This window comes from Amblyraja radiata, chromosome 10, assembly GCF_010909765.2.
Source record: "Amblyraja radiata isolate CabotCenter1 chromosome 10, sAmbRad1.1.pri, whole genome shotgun sequence".
NCBI lineage: Eukaryota > Metazoa > Chordata > Chondrichthyes > Rajiformes > Rajidae > Amblyraja > Amblyraja radiata.
In genome coordinates this window covers 28,171,857-28,196,305 of record NC_045965.1, presented here as the reverse complement: position 1 = coordinate 28,196,305, position 24,449 = coordinate 28,171,857, and the positions used below count along the sequence as shown (strand labels likewise).

The window sequence follows — 24,449 nt, the reverse complement described above, 5'->3', positions numbered from 1 at the left end:
TAAAGGGCCTGTTTCCGTGCTGTTTCTCAAAAAGTCTAAAAAAAAGTCTGTGGGTTCTTTCCAGATGCTCTGGTTTTTCCCTACCTTCCAAAGGAGTGGAGGTTTGTAGGTTAATTGGCTTTTGTAAATCACCCCCAGTGCGTAGGATGTAAAACTGGGATAACATAAAACAAGTGTACAAATGATCGATGGTCAGCATGGACTCGGTGTGCCGAAGGGCCTGTCTCCATGCTGTTTCTCTAAACTAAAATTGATTGCTGCACACTCTCTACAATGTAACAGGACAAGTTCCCTTCCAAACCATGCTCGATCCTGACCTAGAAATATGATACCGTTCCACTGTGTATAAGTTCTGGAACTTCCCACGGAAAGAAGTTGTTAGAATATCTTGACCATTGTTAAACTTGCAGTTCACCAGCACATTCTGCAGGCAATTAGAGATGTGCAATAAATACCACCCTTGGCAAATGTGCAAAACCCAGATCCTGAAAGATAAATAAATGACAAAAAGAACCTTCACAGAGAGTTCCTTCAGCAGCTGCTGCCAAAAGCATGTCCATAATTGCATTGGAATTTACAAATTGTTTTTCCTAGTATATTCAATGGTGCACTTAAAATGTGAGATATACTCTGGGCTTTCATCTTTAGTTCATTAGTTTGAAGAAGCCGGCAGTTTTTAAAATTGCAAATGCACAATGCTATTCCATTGATCAGCACCCAATGACACTCATTAACTCAACCAGGGCCACAGAGGAGCTCACCAGATGGCTTATCTATGATAGATACACTATTAGTTTCATCATGTTAGAAACATTTATTTTATCAGGTTGTAGGTAACTCACTGTACATCATAGCTAGACACAAAATATTGGAATGTGGATACTTCTTATCCACTCATGACTGTGCAGCCAAATGCCAATCCATCTCAATTTACAAAATTGCAGAGAACACCATCATAATGGGCCATATATCAAATAATGACGAGACAGAGTACAGGAAGGAGATTGAGAACCTCAAACCTAGGGCCAAGACAACAACCTCTCCTGAGTCTGAAGAAGGTTCTCGACCCAAAACGTCACCTATTCCTTTACTCCAGAGATAATGCCTGACCCGCTGAGTTACTCCAGCTTTTTGTGTCTATCTTTGGTTTAAACCAACATCTGCAGTTCCTTCCTATACTCACTGTACACCATGTAACTTCATATCTTCAAGCAAACGTCCTACTATAGGAGTCTCACCTCAGCAAGCGTGAAGGCTGGAAGAATGGTTTAGATTCAACTGAAAAAAAATGTAATGCTTCGACAAATATCACAAAATTCAAAAAGTTCAAAAAGCAAGATATTTCAAACATTTCAGGAGAATGTCGGCTGTATAGTTCAGCATTTGTGCACATACTCTTGTTCTGAAAGTCACCTTCATCTGGATTGATTTGTTTTGCACTGTGTCTTATTTTCTCACTTTCTGGTGCAGATAGTGGAAATAACAATGCTTGAAATCACCATTTAACCATAGTCTTATCATGGTATTGCATTAATTGCTAAGATGGTAAAGGCATTTATCCCTGTCACTGCCTCACCTAATAACTCAATGAATTATCAAATCAAGTTGTAACAGTGCAGATTCGAGTTATGTTTACATACTGAATGGAGAACTGGCTTTGTTACCTAATAGCTCAGTGAAAGATCTACTGGTTATGTTGTTATGCTTCTAACTAAAACCTGTGTGGATCAGTGTGGATCTGGCGAGGAAATGGACAGGCGATGTTTTGGGTCGGGACACTTCTTCAGTTCCCTTCTTCTAAAGAGTGGTTCTGACGCAAAAGAATGCCTATCCATTCCCTCCCCAGACTTGGCCTGACCCACTATATGCATAGTGAAATCTGACTTCAACATAGGTTCTCAACACGTTAAATCTCTGGACGTTTGTTCAGTATTTGAGCCTCTATCTCGAACTCTACTCTCAAACTTTCTCTCCATGCTCCTCAACCTTCAACCATCCCCTTTCAAGCAACTAATTATGAAATTCACATATATAAAGATACAACTTCAATTATGGTAACATCAAATTCCAACTTTTAACTATGGGCGATTTGTTTTTGATTTTTCTAATATGATTATCTTAAAGTTATGTTCTCTTGTTACCATATCGCCCATTGATGGTAGTTTTGATGATTACCTTATATTAGTTCCTCATATTCATACAATTTTCCTTTAGGCTTCTCATGCTTTTCAGCTTTGGGTTACAAATAAATCTCAATTTTCTCTTCAACTCCTTATAACTCCAAGTTTATATTAATACATTTCTCGGCATCTTCTGCATTGTTCAATTTTGCAATGTCAAAAACTATAAATAAACTGAAAAATAATTTATATTCCTTTGTTTTTCTATTGTGTTTCTCAATGTAGCATTCAACTTGTTTTTTAAATTATTTACTGAAGACTTTAATCAGCTCTTCTGTACCTTTTCCTTTAAACTTGCAATGATATGTTGTAGATCTTCTTGGTGTTACTTCCAAATATAATGGATGGCTTTTTTCAGTATTTGGCAGCATAGTGACACAGTGGTCGAGTTGCCGCCTTACAATGCCAGAGATCCGGTTTTAATCCTGACTGTGGGTGCTGTCTGTATGGAGTTTGTACGTTTTCCCTGTGACTGCATGGGTTTCCTCCGGGTGCTCTAGTTTCCTCACACATTCCAAAGACGTGCAGGTTTGTTGATTATTTGGTTTCTGTAAATTGTCCCGAATGTGTAGGATGGAACGGGTGATCGATGGTTGGCATGGACTCGGTATGTAGCCACGCTGTATCTCTAAACTAAACTAAACAGTGACACAGCTAGTAGAGCTGCTGCCTCACATCACCAGAGACTCAGGTTCGATCCAGACCCCGGTACCGTCTATGTGGAGTTGCACATTCTCCAGGTGCTCCAGTTTCCTCCCACATCCCAAAGACATGCAGAGTTGTCTGCAAAGACAATTGGCCTGTAAAATTGCCCCTAATGGGTAAGGAGTGGATGAGAAGGTGGAATAATATAGAAAGTGTGTGAATAGGTGATCAATGGTCGTCATGGACTCAGGTGGGCCGAAGGGCCTGTTTCAATACTTTATCTCTAAAACTCAAACTCTAAATTAAGTTCTAACACTATCCTACACACTAAAGAATTTACAATTTCATCTAAGCCAAATATCATACAAACCTGTATATCTTTGGACTGTAGGAAGAAATCAGAGCATCCAGAGAAAACCCACACAAACCCGGATCTCTGGTGCTGCAATGCAGCAACTCTGCCCCTGCTCCACTGTGCACAATGGTTCAAAGTATATTATTGTACCATGTACCAAGGTACAATGTAGTTCCTTTTTTTGCTTAAAGTTCAATAAAAATCCTACGATACACAGGTAGAATCATACTTAAGTACAAGAGTAAAGAATAGTAGATTATACTGAAGCAGTACACAATAGTCACCACGTATCTGGTGTCATCTTGTCCTCTTCAAATTTCAAAATAGTTAAGAATGTAGAGTCTTATCTTGGCCATTAAAGCCCATTGTCCTGGCAGTGACACTGGCTTAGTGTTGGCCTGGTCAAGTGATGTTGTAAATGTCCTTCACAGAATTCAATGGGCATTGAACATATTAATTTCTTAACGTATAATATTAGTTAAGGCTAATGGCTAAACTAATGGCTTAACTAATGGCTTAGACTTTGGCTTTTCCTAAAATATATGTTAAGCACATACGTAATATGTCAGGATCCCACACTTGGAAAAGGGCCCTTTCTGGGTCAATGCCTAGTTTGATTTGATTCAAACCCTAATCCGAAGGGTCACCTATCCATGTTTTCCAGAGATGTTGCCTAACCTGCAGAGTTAGTCCAGCACTTTGTGTCTTTTTTTTGTAAAACAACATCTGCAGTTCCCTGTCATCCCAAATCATTAGATTGTTATTTTAGGTAGCTGGGTTTTTTTGTGTCATTGTTTCACTGTTCTGTTGAGAGTGGGAAAATCTCCCCTCTGCAGAGTTGTTGAAGATCTTGCTCTTGGTTGCAGGAGCACTGCTTAATTCCTTGGCTGTAATTGAAGCTCGTACACCAATGGAAATGCCCTGCCCACTTCTTTTTCTCTCCCCCGTCAGGCAAGAAGTATAGAAATATGAAAGCGCACATCACCAGATTCAGTGAGTTTCTTCCCAGCTGTTATCAGGCAACGAAATCATCCTACCAACAACTAGAGAGAAGCCCTGAGCTACAATCTATGTCATTGGAGAACCTCGGACTATCTTTGATCGGGCTTTACTGGACTTTATCTTAGGCTAAACTTTATTCTCATTATTCCTTTTATTCTGTACCTGTCCACTGTAGATGGCTCAATTGTAATGTCTTTCCGCTGACTGGTTAGTGCGCAACAAAAGCATTTCACCTGTACCCCGGTACACGTGACAATAAACTAAACTCAACTCAAGTAGTGAGCGCAGCTGCTAACTTGATTGACATAACCTTGCAGTGGCCAGGAAGAAAATCAAAGGCCACTCCTCAGACTTGCAACTTTAGCTGAACCCAACAAAGGTTCACTGTCTGTGAAGCCTTCATATTAATGAGAACACAATGCGTTAGTGCAAGATTAGTCTAGGAATGGGTGGTTACTTTGGTGGACCGGTTTATATGCTGTACCTCTCCATGATCTTGTGAGCAGGCAGATACTCAGTGACCAGCATCCCCTTTACAGCAGAATTGACCGCATTGACCCTGCTAATGGGTACCCATGATGTTCAGTTCTTCTGCCAGCTTAATCCATCTGCAATGTCTCAGAGCATTTGGACATTTTGCAGAGAGCAAGTAATATATCACCTCCCACTTACAAGGTACTCATTGAATAAAAATGCTTGGATGTTTTCTGCTTCACTGGATTTGCCAAAGTGCACACCGAAAGTGACAGTATACGTCTACTGCAGATATTTGAGCTGTCTAAGTTGGGCATTGCTAGACAGTTCTGACCACAGCGTAGCCTGGCCACAGCGTACAGCATCACAGCAAGGACCAGGACAATCTGGGTCAGTCTTGGGAGTGATACCAGCAGAACTTCAACTGGATATGAATGAGAACTGCTGTAGAAACCAGAGTACTTCCACACATTCAGATCCATGGGTTTTATCCACTATTGTTGTAGTGTAATTAATACCTAAGTAAACAAATCAGTCAGCACGATATATCCTGAGCATGAGAAGCAATGTAAATAAAAGGAGGTGAGTGCAAATTTAAATCAAGTAGAGAAAAAGACATAAAAAGAAATACCAGTTCTTAGCTCACTGAAAGTGATGGGACAGGTGGACCAGGCCCAGATAAAGCCATTTGGAAGGTAGACACAAGGAACTGCAAATATTGGCTTACCAATGGCATTTCCAATGCTAACCTTGAAAAGCAAAGGCATTTCCTATAAGCATTCGGGTCGAGTTGAGTTTATTATTATATGCTCAAGTGCAGTAAAATGCATTGAAATTCTTGTTTACAGCGGTATCACAGGCACATAGACTCAGAGACAATCAAAGAAAAAAGAAAAAGTACATTAATTATGCACAACTTACACATAAAATTCTGCACAACAATCAAAATAAAAAAAAGATTATACAAAAATCAAGACGTTAGTGCAAAACAATTAGAAAAAATAAGCAAGTCCTTTGTAGTGCAAGTATTGCATTGTTGAGGTAGGATTACAGTTGTACGGGTTGGTTCATCATCAGGATGTTACCTGGAAGGCTGTACTTGATTGGATAGGCCGGATTTCTTCTCACTAAAGCGTAGGAGGCTGAGAAGTGAACTTATTGTAGTTTTAAAAATTTATGTGGGACAATGATAGGATTAATGAAATAGTTTTTTCTCAGGGGAGAGTAGTCAAGAACTAGAGAGTAAAGGTTTAAGGCGAGATGCAAGAAGCTAAAGGAGATCTGAGTGTTGTGGTTCACATTCTTAGACAAAAATGCAAATAAAATTAGTAATCAAGCAGTATTTCACCAGGCGGGTGTGGTAAGGACTCTATAGTATGTAGATACAGGCTATAAAGAGCTCTGGTCCCAACACAAAGGGGCAGTGATTAAGTACATGTATTTATACTCCAATAATCAGTGATTAAGCAATACCTTGTCTGCAGAGCATAGTACAGCCTCTTGCTTCTTAAGATTGACAGGTTCTTCTGACAGAGGAAGGGTTAGCCATATATGGTTATATGAGAAGGCTATTTTTCTGCAGAACAAGCCTTTTGTTTTTTTCTACTTATGACGCACATTATAATCTTATAGAGCAAGGGTTAGTGCTGAGAGTCTGAACCTCTTAATGTTTATATTATAGAGGAGACGTTCATGAAGTTGTACTTGTTATCTCGCTTATGTTATTGGAAAGGGGTACATCAACATTTTGTTAGCCTTGTTAGTGTACTGAGAAAAAGAGTTAGTGCTTTTTGCTGGCTTTGCAATTTAATAGGAGAAGGTGACTGGTTGTCTTAGTTTTAGCTGAATCCATTTTGTAAAGTTTATATCTTAACTTCCACATTCCTTCCTCTTTATCAGTTTATGATAACATTCACAATCCCCGGTAGGTACATAATGGTCGCAAGTGATTAACAATATAAATTAGAGCGATGATTAATAAAACGATAGAGCCATAGTGTAATATAGTATTCCAAAGTCCATCAAGCCAACTGATTGGCCAGCATCTCCCATTTTACTTCATTGTGTCCATGTCACTGTCAACCTAATGGATTTTCTCAATTTTGGGGGATCTGTGGGTAGCAAGGTCATTATATTAGAGAATTCATCAGGAATCTAGGCACAACACTCTTCTTATTGTAATACAGGTTCCTCTTTGTTGATCTTTATGATCAATACTTATTTCATAGTAAAAAAGTTTTTTACATACAATAGTTATAAAACAGTTAACACGATGACATATAAAGATTATCAAGAATTGAGCTGTCAACTATCTTTATGCAGAGCTTATAAAAAAATTAAGAGTAATATTTAGAATTCATACGTTTTAGTCTGTTACCATTAACTCTTATATTGCTTCATGCCATTTATCCATGACTGGGATCTGCAGATTTGTTTTTAGCTTCTTTAAGAGATTAACATTCATAAGTTCGAATGTTACAAGATACCATGAACTAGAAGCATTATGTGTCTGATTGTAATTTGGTTTTGAATCTGTCCTTGAGCTCGTAAGTGGTTATGGCACAAACCCAAAATCCTAATCAGATAAAGAAGCTTGTTTACCTTTCAGCAGCTAGTTCACTGCTTAACAATCTATAATTGTGGCCCTTCGCCATTACAGCATGTAAGCAGGCTGGCATGTTATTCCACCACTGCTGGCAAATCCACGGAACAATAGCCTATTGGTCTTTACACAGGGATATGGGGTAAAAGGCTGAACATAGGTCAATTACTGTAAAGGTGTCGGCTTCTGTCGTTATAGATGCCAGAATAATATTGGTATTAGGTACTAAAGCACTATTTTAAATAGCTCTCAGGTCTTAGAAAAAACACCATTCATTACGTCTTCCCATTTTTGGGATCTATTACACAGACTTTGCATTTTCACTAATAGTAACTTCCACATGAGGAACAATTTTTTCACCACTGAGTGGGGAATGTTTGGGTTGAACTGCCAGAGGAGATAGTGGAGACAGATACTATCACAATGATTAAAAGATATTTGGATGTCTACTTTGACAGAAGTTTACATATTCTGCTGTGCTGCCTTAAGTAAGAATGTCAATGTTCTGTTTGGGACTATTGACAATAAAGCACTCTTGACTCTGGACTCTTGAAAAGGAGCAGAGGGATATGGACCCGATACATGCAAATGAGATGAGTGTCCAGAGGCATCACAGTCAGAATGAGGTGGGTGGTAAGGGCGTTATTGTGATTCAGTGATTATTTGAGAGAAAATGGAAAGCTAGATTAATTGACAGAGAAGGAATGTGATGAGGAGGGCAGTAAATAAATTCCACTTAAAATTTGTAACTTTTAAAATCTGCTTAAAAACGTGAAATTTGATTATTTTTGTGATAGTTAATTGTCAGCAGATAAATTAATTTTCTGTTTCTGAGATTATCCATTTGCATTTCATTGTACTTACATTTATAATTACCTGCTCTAAGTGTTCATTTTGTTTCATTCTGCAACTTATTGACAAAAATCCAATTTCCGGATATTTAGTGCATGTTAGTAATAAAGTGATATCAACATGCAGCAACATGCAGACAATGTAACACCGACAATTACTTCTGAATAATGTAGTTAGTTATGGTTTTGCATGCTCTTAAAAGCTCAGTCACACTTCATTTGAATGGGTACAGGATTTTCAAGGATTTTTGCATTAAAAATAATTTATGTCTTTGTAATTTGCATCAGTTCTCTGATCAGCTATGATTATAGAAGGGGAAGCAGCAACAGAACACTGTGTGGAGGGGTGTAGTAATTTAAAGGACCTCTGTGTGGCATTTTTCATATGTTATTGCCAAATAACCCATTTTAGAGCAGACACAAGAGCAACTTCTTCCTCTCTGTTACCAGGCTTCTGAATGGTCCTTACATAAATTACCCTGAGAGTATTGAGAGTGGTTGTGATAGTGGGATGACGTAGAACCAGTGTGAATAGGCGATTGATGGCTGGCATGGACTGGGTGGGCTGAAAGGTCTGTCTCCACCCTATATCTTTCAACCAAACAATCCATCAAATTGAGTAATGGTGCTGTCCCACTGTACGAGCTAATTCAAGAGTTCTCCCGAGTTTCCCCTGATTCGAACTCGGAGAATTACGGTAATCGCTGCTCGTAGGTACTCGGGACTCTCGTGGACATTTTTCAACGTTGAAAAGGCTTCACAATATTACCGCGTTTCCCGAGTACCTACTGTTAGTGTTACGAGCCGCTAAGAGACGACCCGAGCTCCGACGTACCCGCAACGTACATTCTACGTGCTTACCACGAGTTTGATTTTTTTTTTTAACTCGGGAGAGCTCTTGAATTACCTCGTACTGTGGGACAGGCTCTTAAAGCTTTCATGGGTCTGAATCATTAAACCTTAGCTCAGTGCCACTTGTTAAAATAAATGTGCATCAATTCTTATATTTTAATTTAATGTCACGTGTACTGAGGAACAGTGAAAACTGTTTGGTGCACGATATCCAGTCAGCGGAAAGACTATACATGATTACAATAAAGACGTTCACAGTGTACAGATACAGGATAAAGGGAATAACGTTTAGTGCAAGATATAGTCCAGTAAAGTCTGATTAAAGATGAACTGAGGGTCTCCAAAAAGGTTTGAATGAATGAGGATGGCTCGAACTTTGATGCTGTTGACCACACAAGTGCATTGAGGTCTGGTCCCAGATGCATTTAGTTTCCTAACTCATCATAAGTCAATTGCATTTCTATAAAATGGTGTATACTGATTGCTAACATGTTCACTGCAAATGACCATAAGTTGCATTGCTCATTTTTCTTTGCAGCTGGATCGGCCTTTTTGAACCCTGAAGGTGATTCGGGAACCGAAGCAGATAATGAACCTCAGCTGACCTTTTACACAGATCCTTCCCGCAGCAGACGTCGGAGCAGAGGTATGCTTGAGAACTACTCTTATTTCATTGGCATTGGAATATTGTGTGCAGTTCTGGTCTCCCCAATACACAAAGGATGTGGACACTTTGGAAAGGGTGTAGAGGAGGTTTACCAGAATGATGCCTGGATTAGCTACATGGAAATGTTGGACAGACTTGGATTGTTTCGGCATATGAGTATATATTGCTGCTGCAAATAAGAATTTCATTGTTCCATTATCGGTACATATGACAACTAAACACTCTTGACTTAACTCTTGATGAATTACTGCATCTTGGTATAAATTATTCTATTATTTGGATGTTATTCCAGTTCATACCCCAGTGCATTTTAAATACTTTTAAATTTCTAGATATTGTAAGACAATCAATTTACCATTGAATCTCGTGAGTCTAAAGGGGTCGTGGAAAACAAGGTCCAGGCAAAGGAACCAGGGATCAGAGGAACTAAGGCCACAGTGTATTTAAAGGTAGCATGGTAATTGGGGTCCCATTGTATTTAAAGGATACGTGGGGACCATGGGGGTCCACAAATTGAATATGTCAACCAGGACACCAGTATGTTTAAAGGGAGCATTGTAACTGGACCCCAGTATAATTTAAGGGATGCATGGAAACCAGGAGCATGATGTCTACAAAAGGAATGTGGGGACCAGGGTCCCAGTGTGTTTAAAGGGAACATGGGAACTGGGGTCCCATTGTAATTAAAAGAGTACATGGGGACCACGGGGTCTCTTAAGGGAACCAGGACCCCAGTGTGTGTAAAGGGAGCATGGTAATTGGGGCCCAGTGCATTTAAAGGATATGTGAGAACCAGGACAAGTGAGTTTAACGAAGTGCAGGAAGTGGGGTCCTGGCAAGCTTAAAGGGAGCAGAGAAATAAGTATCCAATGTGCCAGATACTGAACCATTGGGATTTCTTAATAAATGTAGTCTGAATTAATGGAATTGTAACTTCCTCCCTTTTAACTGGATTCCCATGACTACATATGAAAAACGACATTGTATTTATAAGCCACAATCTACTTCCCTCTGATCTGATGTCTTATGCTTATGTTTTATGAAATGAACATTAACAGAACAGAACAGCTTGAGGGCATTTCCACTGGCAGTATTAAAGAAACTGAACCACAGTTTTCTGATTTCTTGGGTATGTGATTTATGAAGTAACCCGACCCTTAAAATGTGATTTATGAATTGTACAAGCTCTAAGGTGTATATTATTTTCTTTATGTCATCTGAATCCTTCAATTAAGTTACCTTTCAATGCCATTCTCCCAATTCTCTATCAACCTGTCTCCGTGAGTAGTTGTAACTTTAAACTTAAACTGCATGCATTAGATTAGATTACAGCCTGTAACCCGGTTCCTATTTCCTCTGTTCCATACACCAATTATATACAAATCTGTGAATTGGATTACAACCTGCAGTTTGTCTGAGAATCCATTGTTCTTTGTGGAAAATTGCCTGAATGTGTCAGCGAGATAAAATATTGTAATTCACTTTAAGGGGCAAATTGTTCTTTTTTAAATAAATCACTTGTCTATCTTCATTGGATTGTATTCTACAAACCTTTCACTGTATTCATGTCTGTGATGGCTATCATAGCTAAGATGGGCCATGAAAATATAAGGTAGTTGATATTTCTGTTCAATTACATATTTCAATCATTTTTAACAGTGACCTTGGATCATTAGCCCCAAAAAACAAGGTGTTTATTTCCAGTAATACATCTCTGATCCTTCATTTGTTTTTCATGGCTGTTTGTGCCACCAGTAAAACCAGTTGTTTTAATGTTTGAGTACCTGATTATTTTTTAATATTTTGTTTTGAAAATCTTGACAAACAGTTTAACTGGAGAGTAACATGGTCAGCAGTTAAGATTCTCTTTATTGTTTAGATTGAGGGGGTGGGAGAGGGTGGGCTTGTTTTGGCCTCATTGTGCTGTAACTTATATCTGAAATGGATACAATGGGCAGAATTAACCTGCTTATATATTATCTGTGCCAATGGTTTCTTCAGTCTGAGATGTGAAAGGTATTCATGATACTGGAAAAGGAAGATAGGATGATATTCCATAAAACCATAGAGATAGAAGAGTGAAGAACAGTTAAAATATAGTATTTGAATTTTATATCCCTTTATCTCTTATTGATAATTGAAAATTGTGTTTGATGCAATAGCATGCCAATGGCATGATAAAGAAAATATCTGAAAGATGGAACTATGGCAAATCAAATATTTATTTGCAATGTGTCTCCAACAATTTCTGCAATGTTAACAGCTATGACAGCAGAAATGAATGTTCTTTAATGTACTACTAGAGATAGCGTTTTAGTTTTAGTTTAGTGATACAGCTTGGAAACAGGCCATTCGGCCCTCTGAGTCCATGCCAACCATCGATTAGCCTTTCACATTAGTACTATCTTATTTCACTTTTTCATCCACTCCCTACACACTTGGAGCAATTTAATGGAGGCCAATTGATCTACAGGCCGGCACGTCTTTGGGAATATGGGAGGAAACCGGAGCATCTGGATGAAACTCAAGCGATCACAGAGAGAATATGTGAACTCCACACAGACAGACCCCGAGTTCAGAATTGATCCTGGGTCTCTGGCACTGTGAGGCAGCAGCTCCCGCAGCAGTGCCATTGTGCCACCCGAAATGAGAGAGGTGTGAATTTTGGGAATTAATGTTCCAGTGTACCAATGTTATGTTCTTGGCCCAGATCTTGCCCTCGTGTGTGATGCAGTGGTTTACCACGTTGATCACAGAGGCATCTCCCCGTAAATACACAGTGATCCCTGTAACAAGTAATCTGACTTTGTTGGACTCTATCTTGCACTAAACATTATCCCCTTTAACCTTTATCCTTACACTGTGAACAGCTTGATTGTATTCATGTATAGTCTTTTCACTGACTGGGTAGCATGCAACAAAAAGCTTTTCATAGTACCCTGATATATATGACAATAATAAACTAAACTAAACTAATACTCTAAGTATGTCCCGAAACACCCAATGACCCCAGGTTACATCGCTGATGATGTGTTCAGGAGCATCAATAGATGTTGCCAAATTGGAGGATTTGGGCTGGGCTGGTTTTCCCTCAAGCAAATGAGGTTTTCCTCACCTTATAGAGGTGTACATCTTATTGGGTTCAGTTCTGTGCACCATGTTACAGGAAAGATGTGATCAAGTTGAAAAGGGTATAGAAAAGATTTACGAGGATGTTGCCAGGACTTGAGCCTGAGCTATGGGGAGAGGTTGAGCAGGGTGGGACTCTATTCTTATGAGCGCAGAAGGATGAGGGGTGATCTTATAGAGGTGTATACAATCATGAGAGGAATAGATTAGGTAGATGCACAGAGTCACTTGCCCAATGTAGGGGAATAGAGAACCAGAGGACATAGGCTTAAGGTGAAGGGGGAAAGATGTAATAATATTCTGAGGGTGACATTTCCACACAAAGAGTGGTGGGTGTATGGAATGGGCTGCCAGAGGAGGTAGTTGAGGCAGGGACTATTGCAATGTTTCAGAAACAATTAGTCAGGTTAATCAATAGGACAGGCACAAAGATCGACATGGATGTGATGGGCTGAAAGGTTTCTTTGCCGTACAATCTGTGACTCCATGAGAGGGCTTTTTCCTGAAACAATAACACTATTTATCTCTCGCTGGTTGCTACCTGACCTTGTATGTACTACCGCCGTTATCTGTTTATAATTTAGACATCCAACAATTACAATTTTGTAATTTTTTAAAGATACAGCATGCAAACAAGCTCTTCAGCCCACCGAGTCCATGCCGACCATTGATTACCTGTTCATACTGGTTCTTTGTTATCCTGCATTCTCGTCCACTCCCTACATATTAGGGGCAATTTACAGAGGTCAACGCACCTCCAAACCCGCACGTCTTTGGGATGCGGGAGTAAAACAGAGCATCTGGAGGAAACCCACCAGGTCACAGGGAGAACATGCAAACTTCACACAGACAGCACCTGAGGTTAGGATTGAATCTGGATGTCCTGCATTGTGATGCAGCAGCACTACCAGCTGCACTACTGTACGGCTCCTTATTTCCCAATAGCCCTACTATTTATTATCACTCATATGCCTATCTACTTCCCTATGATTCCTGTTTTTTCACCTACACTGTTTTTTTATTATAATTTTATAACTAACCGTATAAACATTACGCAAGTGCTAAATAGAAATTGGTGTAAACACATATGATTAAGGTAGAATCTGAAACCATAAAGCTTTCAAAAATAAATGAAACAGATTTTAATCTTTAAATCCCTTATATGTTTAAATATTCTTGTGCAGAAATTTGAATATTTTTATACATTTTTTTTAGAGCCAGCTGATTTGATGAGCAGTAATTATGGCTCAGTGCACCAGTGCGCCATTCAAATGTCAATTGGATTTCATGTATTTTATTGCAAGACTAATACATCGACAGTTTAAATTCATGTGTTCAAATGTTTTACTTAGATTAAGGCTGAGAAGGTGCGGCAATCTCACAGTCCCCATCTGATTTATGTGCTAAGTGGGTAAAAAAGAGTCACGGGGAATAGATGGGCATGACAGTGGGAATAAGTTGTAAATAATTGGAAAATATAGAGTGTTTTTTTTGAGGAAAAATGGTGCAAAATGGCAACTCTTTGCGTGCTGGTCCCAGAGGAGGACTTACTATCATCTAATGCAATCTCGTGTAGGAAGGAACTGCAGATGCTGGTTTAAACCGAAGATAGACACAAAAAGCTGGAGTAAAGCTGGAACATCTCTGGAGAGAAAGAATGGGTGGTGTTTCACGTCGAGACCCTTCTTGAGTGAAAGTTTCGGGAAAGAGAAACGAGAGATATAGACGATGATGTAGAGAGATATTCCCTATCTCTCTATCCTGACCCCACCCGAGTCGCACCAGCTTCTCGTTTTCACCCAACAAACAGCTAACATTGGCCTGTTTCCTTTATCATTGTTACTTTTTTTCATATCTTTCTTTCATTGTTCTTTATCTCTCTACATCGCAGTCTATATCTTTTGTTTCCCTTTCCCAAGACTTTCAGTCTGAAGAAAGGTCTCGACCCGAAATATCACCCATTTCTTCTTTCCAAAGATCCGGAAGTGGCGGCGCTGGGAACGGCTGCGGCTCGCCTGCAGTCCGTTTGTTTTTACTTTTTTGTGTTGTTTTTTTTTCGTTTTGTCTAGTTACGTTTTTGGTTTTTAGGTTGTGTTTATGTGCGGGGGGGGGGGTGGGGGGTTGAAACGGGGCTTGCTGTCTCTCCCTTCGGGGGAATACGACTTTTTTGTCGTATCCCCCTTCTCTGCCTCCGTCTGCGCTGAGGCCTAATGGCGGAGCTGGCGACCTCGAGACTCCGGAGGCAGCCTGACAGGACTCGCCCTAGGCTCGCTCCCGTGAGGGCGGCCCAGCTCGGTGCTGGAACTGCGCTCCCGTGAGGGCGGCCTGGCGAGGGGCTGAGACTCTCCCGTGAGGGGCTGTGGCACTCCCGTCGGAGCGGCCCAGCCCGAGGGTGGAACGGCACTCCCGTCGGAGCGGCCCAGCCCGAGGGTGGAACGGCACTCCAGTCGGAGTGGCCCAGCTCGAGGTGGAACGGCACTCCCGTCGGAGGGGCCCAGCTCGAGGTGGGACGGCACTCCCGTTGGAGTGGCCCAGCTCGAGGTGGAACGGCACTCCCGTCGGAGTGGCCCAGCTCGAGGTGGAACAGCACTCCCGTCGGAGTGGCCCAGCCCGAGGTGGAACGGCACTCCCGTCGGAGTGGCCCTGCCCGAGGTGGAACGGCACTCCCGTCGGAGTGGCCCAGCTCGAGGTGGAACGGCACTCCCGTCGGAGTGGCCCAGCCCGAGGTGGAACAGCACTCACGTGAGGGCGATTCGGCTCGTGGCTGGAACGGTGCTCCGGGGGCTGGGACGGCGTTTTGGCGGCGGTGACCTGAGTCCTGGGTTCAGCCGCGGGCCAGCGGCTGCGTACGCTGGACTGGAGGGTGGCAGCTTCGACCACCCCGAGCCGCGGTGTTTGAACCGGCCCGTTTGTGGGGTTCGGTGAGCCGCGGGACTGTTGTGCCATCGCCCAGTGGGGAATCGCCTCAGCGCAGAGGGAGAAGAGGAGGGAAGAGACAATAACCCTAAGATTTTTGCCTCCACCACAGTGAGGAGGTGCTTGGAGGATACACTGTGGTGGATGTTAATTTGTGTTTATTGATGTTTATTATTGTATGATTGTATGTATGACTGCAGGCACGAAATTTCGTTCAGACCGTAAGGTCTGAATGACAATAAAGGTATTCAATTCAATTCAATTCAATGCTGCCTGTCCCGCTGAGTTATTCCTGCTTTTTGTGTCTTTCTAAATCCTCTTTTCCATCTGTACATCTGTCTCTATTTCTGCACTCTGCATCTTTCCCTTTGTTCTACCTTTGTACTTGAGTTAGGTTTGATTGTAGTTATATGTAGTATTATCTGATCCGATTGGATAGCTTGCCAAACAAACATTTAATTACACCTCTGCATAAATGTAAACCTACATAATAACACCAAACCTAAATAAGGAAGGAAGAATGGGACTGATGGGATAGCTCTCCTATGACCCAGTGTGCAGAATGGCCTCCTTCCATGTAGTTATTTGATTTGTGTGAGCAGTGGTGAAAATCCCCCAGACAATTCCACAGCAAAAGAATCTTCTGAACGGATGAGCTGACCAACTTCATCTTTATTGCAAAAGTTCATGTTTATACTTTACAATTTTTTCTTAGATGTGTGATTACATCTAAATCCTCAATTAGATCCCAAATTGTAAGTCACTGTAACTGTTACTTTCCCTTAGAAAGATACAAAATGCTGAAGGAACTCACGGAGAAAGCCCACATGATCACAGGGTGAACGTACAAACTCTATATAGGCAGCAGCCATAGTCAGGATTGAACCCAGGTCTGTGGCGCTGAAAGGCAGCAACTCTACTGCTGTGACACTGTATACTTTGAATCTATGACACTCCTTTGTAGACTTTGTATTTTTATTTTGTTCCATTCTTCCATTGCATGAACTATACTGCCTAATACAGTATGGTAATTCATTTATCATATTTTGCATGACATAGTTCGAGCCCGTTCAGCCCATTGAGTCTATGCCGCCTCACAGAACTGCCCGATCAGTCCCATTACCCCACTCGTTTCTCTGCAACGCATTCTCAATCCTCTTTGATGTACTTACAGCCAACACTTCGGATAATTTACAGTAGCAAATTAATCTGCCAAACGGCACCACTTAGGAATTTGGGTGACCCCCAGAGCAATGAGGTGAAACCCACAAGGTCACAGGAGAGACGTGCAAACTTCACCCAGACAGAACTGGAGGTCAGGATTGAACCAGGCTGCTGGAGGTGTGAGGCAGCAGCACAACCTGCCTCATCAATGTTGCAAAGATGTTAATTGTTTAGTTTAGTTTAGTTTATTGTAACATGTACCGAGGTACAGTGAAAAGCTTTTATGTTGCATTCTATCCAGTCAACAATCAAGCCATCCACAGTGTACAGATACAGGATAAAGGGTATATCATTTAGTGCAAGATAGTTCAAAGGTCTCCAATGAGGTAAATGGGAGGTCAGGACCTCACTCTAGTTGGTGAGGGGATGGTCTAGGTGCCTGGGAATAAATGTCCCCTGATTTGGAAGTGTGTTTTAGCAAACTTCTGTACCTCTTGCCTGATGGGACAGGGGAGAAGAGGGAGTGACCGGGGTGAGACCGGTCCGAGATTATAATGGCGGCCTTGCCAAGGCAGTGTGAAGTATTGATGGAGTCCATGGAAGGAAGGTTGTTATGCGTGATGTTCTGGGCTATGTCCACAACTCTTCGCAATTTCCTGCGGTCTTGCATTCCCTGGTACTCAACAGATGAGTAGCTCTATTAAGGAGAGGCATATAATGTCAGCAAAAAGCCGCAGCCTGTCTTTAGAGACAACATTGAACAAAACCTTGGAATGAGCAGGAAGTTTAATGTATTGTGGGAGTAAGTGTTTTTGGATCATATTTCAGTTGGAAGTGGAATCAATATGTATTGACACAGGTTGTATAAGAAGCGTCAAGAGAAGGTTCAAACTACTAATGAACAGAAATCTGAGGGAAATCAATTGTTGAGACTTTGAGAGAAAGTTCATGTTATTTGCCAGTTTGCCATTGGAAATGAGACTGGGATAAGGGGACTGTTTACTCATTTTGAATCCAGTGTTTGGCAGAAATCTCCACGGATGTCAAAGTGCTGGCAGAAGAAAATGAGAGACTGATTAAGTGAGTCCTCGTAATAAATCTAGTCAGGGATACTTTAGAGACATTTTGATGTGTTTTGTTTCACTGGGAAATATTAGATGCATCCAGCAACTTGTCGTATTTGACCTTGAGTGCTTTTGAAAATCTTGGACTGCCCATTTTCATCCAGGATTAGACACAAAATCAGAATCAGAATCACACTTTATTCGCCAAGTGTGTTTTGCAACATACGAGGAATTTCATTGGCCAGGTCAGTCATGCAATTAAAAGCAACAGATCACACAAAAAAACACATTTTGACATGAACATGCACCACAGTGACTCCTACACATTCCTCACTGTGATGGAAGGCGAAATAAAGTTCAAGTCCTTCCTTAGTTCTTCCTCGGTCGTGGGCCGCGAGCCCCCGTTGAGGGGATGATCTTAACTCCGGGAAGGTAAGAACCTGAAAAAAAGTTTCCCCCGATCCCCTCCCCCCTCCCCCCTCCCCCCACATAAAACAAACCGAAGAACATTAAAACAAATATTTAACGCACTAAAAAAATAACAGAAAGAAATAAAATACGAACAGACTGCTGGCAGGGCAGCCATTTCCCCGGTGCCCCTGGTGGTCAAAACACATCAACATGCTGGAGTAACTCAGCAGGACAGGCAGCATCTCTGGAGAGAAGGAATGGGTGACGTTTCAGGTCGAGACCCTTCTTCAGACTGTGTTGACCCTATCCAGGAATATTGGGCAGAACTTTCTGCAGCTAGGTATATGAAACAATTCTTCCCTTCCCAATATGGATACCATTGTTTAAGAAATAACATATATTGGTTTCCAATAACAGAAGTTTGTGACAGGCAATGAAAATATGTTTTCAGATAAAAAATATTTTTAATTTGGAATAGAGGAAGGATGAATGAGTCAGAAGTGTGATGCTCCAGGTTTGAAAACCCAGTTCAACATGCATTACTTCATCCAAAAATAAAATTTCTCTTTTAAAAGAAAGAAATGTACTCCCAAAATGACAATGCAGTTATCCTTTAAATAGGGATGGTCAGTTGCACAGCTGGTAATGCTGCTGCCTCACAGAGGCAGAGACCTGGGTTTGATCCTGACCTAATGTGATGTCTGTGTGGAGTTTGCATGTTTTCCCTGTGACTGCATGGGTTTCCTCTGGGTGCTCCTGTTTCCTTCCACATCCGAAAGATGTGCACTAATCACCTTCTCTAAATCGTCCTGCATGTGTAGGGAGAGGATAAGTGAATATTAAACTATTGTAAATGGGTGATCGATGTCAGAGTGGACTCAAGTCAAGTCAAGTCAAGTCAAGTTTATTCGTCACATACACATACGAGATGTGCAGTGAAATGAAAAGTGGCAATGCTCGCGGACTTTGTGCAAAAAGACAAACAAACAAACAACCAAACAAACTATAAACACAATCTGTGGGCTGAAGGGCCTGTTTCCATGCTGTTCCTCTAAACTAAAACTAAACTTAAGTCTAAACTAAATGGTTGACTGAAACGAATGAATGAGAAATTAGGTGATTCAAGGACTCTGTCCTCTTTTGACCTATTTCAGTGAGACGTGTATTCAGCAGTCGGAAAAAGCATCACCAGTTCAATGCAAATGATGCGCCTTACAGCACCAAAGACCTAGGTTCAATGCTGACTAGGGGTGCTGGGTGGTTAGATTCCCTCAGAGATCTGTCCATTCTCTTCACAGATGCTGCTGACCCGCCGATTTCCCCCAGCACTTTGTCAAGACTCCAGCATTTGCAGTTTCTTGTATCTCTCTGAAGAAAATTCAATTTATCTTTGCATGATATTGTTCAATATGTGGCAATTGATTCAAGGTAATTTTCCGGGAGGAATAGAGTTGAAGGAAAAATAATGAATAGATCATAGGGAACTGGAAATGACAGTTTACTTTAGTTTAGTTTAGTTTACAGATGCAGCGTGGAAACAGGCCCTTTGGCCCATCTAATTCATGCTGACCAGTGATCACCCGTACGCTAATTCTATCCTAGAGCCAAGGGACAATTTACAGAGCCAATTAACCTTCAAACCTGCACATCTTTGGAATGTGGGAGGAAACTGGAGCAGTCCTCAGAGACACACATGATGTATCCAACAAAATGAATAGATTATCATTTTGAGAGCTTCATGCTCAACAAGTGTAATGCTCACGTAGGTATGTTGAACACGACATTTATTCCTTCTCAAAGAAGGACTGTTGCAGTGTTAGATATGTGCGTTAAGAGAAAAATTTCGAAGATTTTGTCCAGGGCTCAGAATTTGATGAATGGCTGGCGATTTTATAAGCAATATAACAGATATGAAGTGAAATAAAAACCATTAATCTTTTGTCGAATTTCAAGGTTAGGACAAGGGGACAGAGGTGTAAAATCATACAATTTAGGATATAAAAGGAAGTAACTGCTTGAACTGAGTGACTATCAACAGAAATGCCCTCCAGTAGGGCTGCTAATGTAAAATCTCTAGAATCATTCAAGCCACAATTAGTATTTCTCATTGGATAATAGCGTTCTTTTTGTGAAAATGACTTTGATGTCTGAAGTGGTTTTCTTTACATGTTTTGTATTCTATTTAGTTTTAACTAAATGAAATCAATTTATGTGTGGCACAGTGGCACAGCAGTAGAGTTGCTGCCGTACAGTGCCAGAGAAGCAGGTTTGATGCTGACTATGGGTGCTGTCTGCACGGAGTTTGTACGTAGGTTTAGACACAAAAAGCTGGAGTAACTCAGCAGGACAGGCAGCATCTCTGGAGAGAAGGAATGGGTGACGTTTCGGGTCAGGTTTGAAGAAGGGTCTCGGCCCGAAACGTCACCCATTCTTTCTCTCCAGAGATGCTGCCTGTCCCGCTGAGTTACTCCAGCATTTTGTGTCTTTCTTAAGTTGTTGATTAACGCTCTCTTACTGTAAACCTCTGCCCATTCCAGCCTCATTACCCCATCAGAGTGTGCCATTGCCTTCAATATTTTCTTTTGTTTGGGTAATTTATTGTTTCAATATAGTGTTAATTAAACTCATTTCCAGTTCTTGGATTCTGAAGCATTATTATCTCATGGACATTTTGCAGAAACCTCCTCAATTTCAAGAAAGGCCTCAGGATAAATCACATAAACAATAATAGTGACTCTTTTATTTAGTGTTTAATTGTCATATGCATACAGAACAATGAAATTCTTACCAACAGCAACATAACAAGCCTGTAAACACAATACACATAGAGTATTGTGTGCAATTTTGGTTCCCTAATTTGAGGAAGGACATTATTGCTATTGAGGGAGTGCAGCGTAGATTTACAAGGTTAATTTCCGGGATGGTGGGACTGTCATATGCTGAGAGAATGGAGCGGCTGGGTTTGTATACTCTGGAGTTTAGAAGGATGAGAGGATATCTTATTGAAACATATAAGATTATTAAGGGTTTGGACATGCTAGAGGCAGGAAACATGTTCCCAATGTTGGGGGAGTCCAGAACCAGGGGCCACAGTTTAAGAATAAGGGGTAACCCATTTAGAACGGAAATGAGAAAACACTTTGTCACACAGAGTTGTGAGTTTGGAATTCTCTGCCTCAGAGGGCGGTGGAGGCCAGTTCTCTGGATACTTTCAAAAGAGAGCTAGATAGGGCTCTTAAAGATAGCGGAGTCAGGGGATATAGGGAGAAGGCAGGAACGGGGTACTGATTGGGGATGATCAGCCATGATCACATTGAATGGCGGTGCTGGCACGAAGGGCCGAATGGCCTACTCTTGCATCTATTGTCTATTGTCTATAATATATATTAAACAAGAATTCACTAGTGGCACAGTGGTAGAGTTGCCACCTTACAACACTAGTGCAAAAATAGTTCTTAGTACAGTCAAAGACAGTCTATAGTCAAGGTTAATGTGTAGTATTCAAGAGCCTGATGGTTGTTTCGAATAATCTATTTGTGAACCTGGTGGTCACAAACCACAGCTTTACTTTTAGTTTCATCAATTCATGCAACGAACAAATTTGTCTGAGCATGTTAGGCTTTGCATGATCAAATGTGGCACATTTATTGTACTTCAGTTGCTGGCAAACCAGGTCTCTAGTCTACAGCTAATGTTATGGCACTGGTCAACATGACAGCAATAAAATGAATGTGAAGAAATGGGCCTTAAAGTAGCTTTATGACAAAATCAATAATCATGAATACAAACAGGAAAAAAATGGAATTGAAAAGCTTATACAGATAATGTGTTTTAGATCTCAGTATTAGGAGCAACTCCCTCTCAGTTTTATTATCAACTCACAAAATTATAAATACAAATCACAGAATGGTAATTATTTTCAAATTGACATGCACATAATGGAGTTTATTTGTGGTTCTGGTATAATTTGGAACTGCTGATGTGTATAATAGTGTATTATTGGTGCTGCACTGCGCTGGTGGTAGGAAATAAATTGCTCATGTCTGACTGTTTTAAAGGAAGTGTTAATGTTTGAAGGAAAGAAACATGTACCACCCAGAGAATGTTAACATCTCTATTTTCCGAAATTTGTTCAGCCCAAAGATGGGCAGCTTCCAATTATTCGAATTCTGTGTCGATATTCAGTCATGATTTGTTGAGGTTTATGATCAAATTAAACACCCTGCTCAACACTACCCTGAGCCACAAGTTGAAGTGCAGTGTGTTGATGCTGCATATTGTGTATTCAATTTCAATAAATCCTCTGGGAATCTTTCTAAGGACGAGCTAGCCAATTTACCACAGCAACTGAATACTAATTATATTAAATGTCACAAGAAAGCTGAAGTAACCACAAACTCTACTTTATCACATTGGAAAAGCAAAGCATAGTTATCACCGGTTGCCTCGAAAGCCATAAGTTGAAGTCGCACTCTGGAAGTAGCAAAAATGCCTATGGGGAAAGGTGAGGAAGAGTCGGATTGTACATGCCACCTGGACTGTATTAACAATACTGTTATATTCATAGTCATACAGCATGGAAATAGGCCCTTCAGCACAACTAGCCCATGTTGACCAACATGCCCCATCTCTATTTGTCCCACCTGCCTGTGTTTGGCCCATATCCCTCTAAACCTGTCCTATCCATGTACCTGTCCAGATGTTTATTAAACATTGTGATAGTGTTAATTCTGGCCAAATTCGAGATGCCAGGACACTAAAATTGAGTAAAGGCTTCTGGGCTGCAAGGCCATTTGGTCAATTTAAATGTGTCTTCTGCAGAAATGGGACAAGCTACAAAATGGTGCCAGCTTGTCTAGAGCCTAGATAAGATTTGCAAGGAGAGAATGGGACATCTGCAGATTCTTACAATTAGGTGTAAATTGCATGAAATGGATTGGATGAATGCAAACCAGACATACACATTGTAAATATCGTTGAAAAATCTTTACTTTGCTAGATGTTGATTGGGTTAATTGTTGAGCCTTGTCTGGGTTTCTTGAATATCTGGGCAAATGTTACTATGTTTGCTTCCTTCCAGAAGCTCCGTTTGAATACAATGTATTGGTTACTGTATTATTGGGTTAGCGAAATGTCTATCATGTACTGTGTTGGTCGATATCCTTAAAGAGACCACACCCATATGGTTCGGCCCCTCAAGGTTCGGGAACCTATAAAAAGGTAGCTCCCACGAGGTCCTGTGTCGATCTTCTGGAAGAATGCTTGGGACTGCATGACCTTTTGGAGTGTCTCTGCTTGCACGAGACTAGAAGGGCTTGGCCAAGCAGATACAAGGATCGAACCCGCGGTGGTTAGGTATAGTAGTGGGGAACTGTTATGGTGTTTTTCCAAAATAAAGTTTAGATGTGCAAGTGCTTGACTCAGTATTTTATTGACTGAAATTAGAATGGGGAAGCTTAGAACTAGCTATTTACAATAGTATCTGCCTCAACTAGCTCCATACACCCACCACCCTTTGTGTAAAAATGTTACCCCTCAGGTTCCTATTTAATCATTCCCCCTCATCTTAAACCTATGTCCTCTGGCTCTTGATTTCCCTATGCCAGGTAAAAGACTGTGCATTTACCTGATCTATTCCTCACATGATTTTGTAAACTTCTGTAAGAACACCTCTCATCGTACCTGCGCTTCAAGGAATAAAGTCCTAGCCTGCTCAACCTCAGGCCCTAAAGTCCTGGCAACATCCTTGTAAATCTTCTCTTCACTCTTTCCAGCTTAACAACATATTTTCTACAACAGGGTGACCTAAACTGAACACAATACTCTAAATGTGGCCTCAGCAATGTCTTGTATAACTGTAACATAACCTCCCAACTTCTATACTCAATACTCTAACTCATGAAGGCCAATGAGTCAAAAGCCTTACTGACCACCATATCTAGCTATGACACCACATTCAAGAAACTATGTACAAATACTCCTAGATTATTTTGCTCTACAACACTCCCCAAAGCCCTGCCATTCACTGTTTAGGTACTGCCCTGGTTTGATTTCATTGTTGTTTTACTTTGGTCTGTTATATCTTTATCTTTATGCTGGTTTCAAGAGGACTGATTATCCATGCATTTGTGAAAAAG

At 40.9% G+C, this 24,449-nt stretch overlaps 1 protein-coding gene across 1 annotated transcript in view; it reads left to right on the top strand.

Annotated features, from left to right (window-relative positions):
- The window catches only part of astn1 (astrotactin 1), a 1,835,284-nt gene that overhangs the window by 736,120 nt on the left and 1,074,715 nt on the right, over positions 1–24,449 (top strand). The window contains exon 5 of the mRNA XM_033028426.1: positions 9,500–9,607. Within this exon, the coding sequence (XP_032884317.1) occupies positions 9,500–9,607 (108 nt within the window). The remainder of the gene's footprint in view (positions 1–9,499; positions 9,608–24,449) is intronic.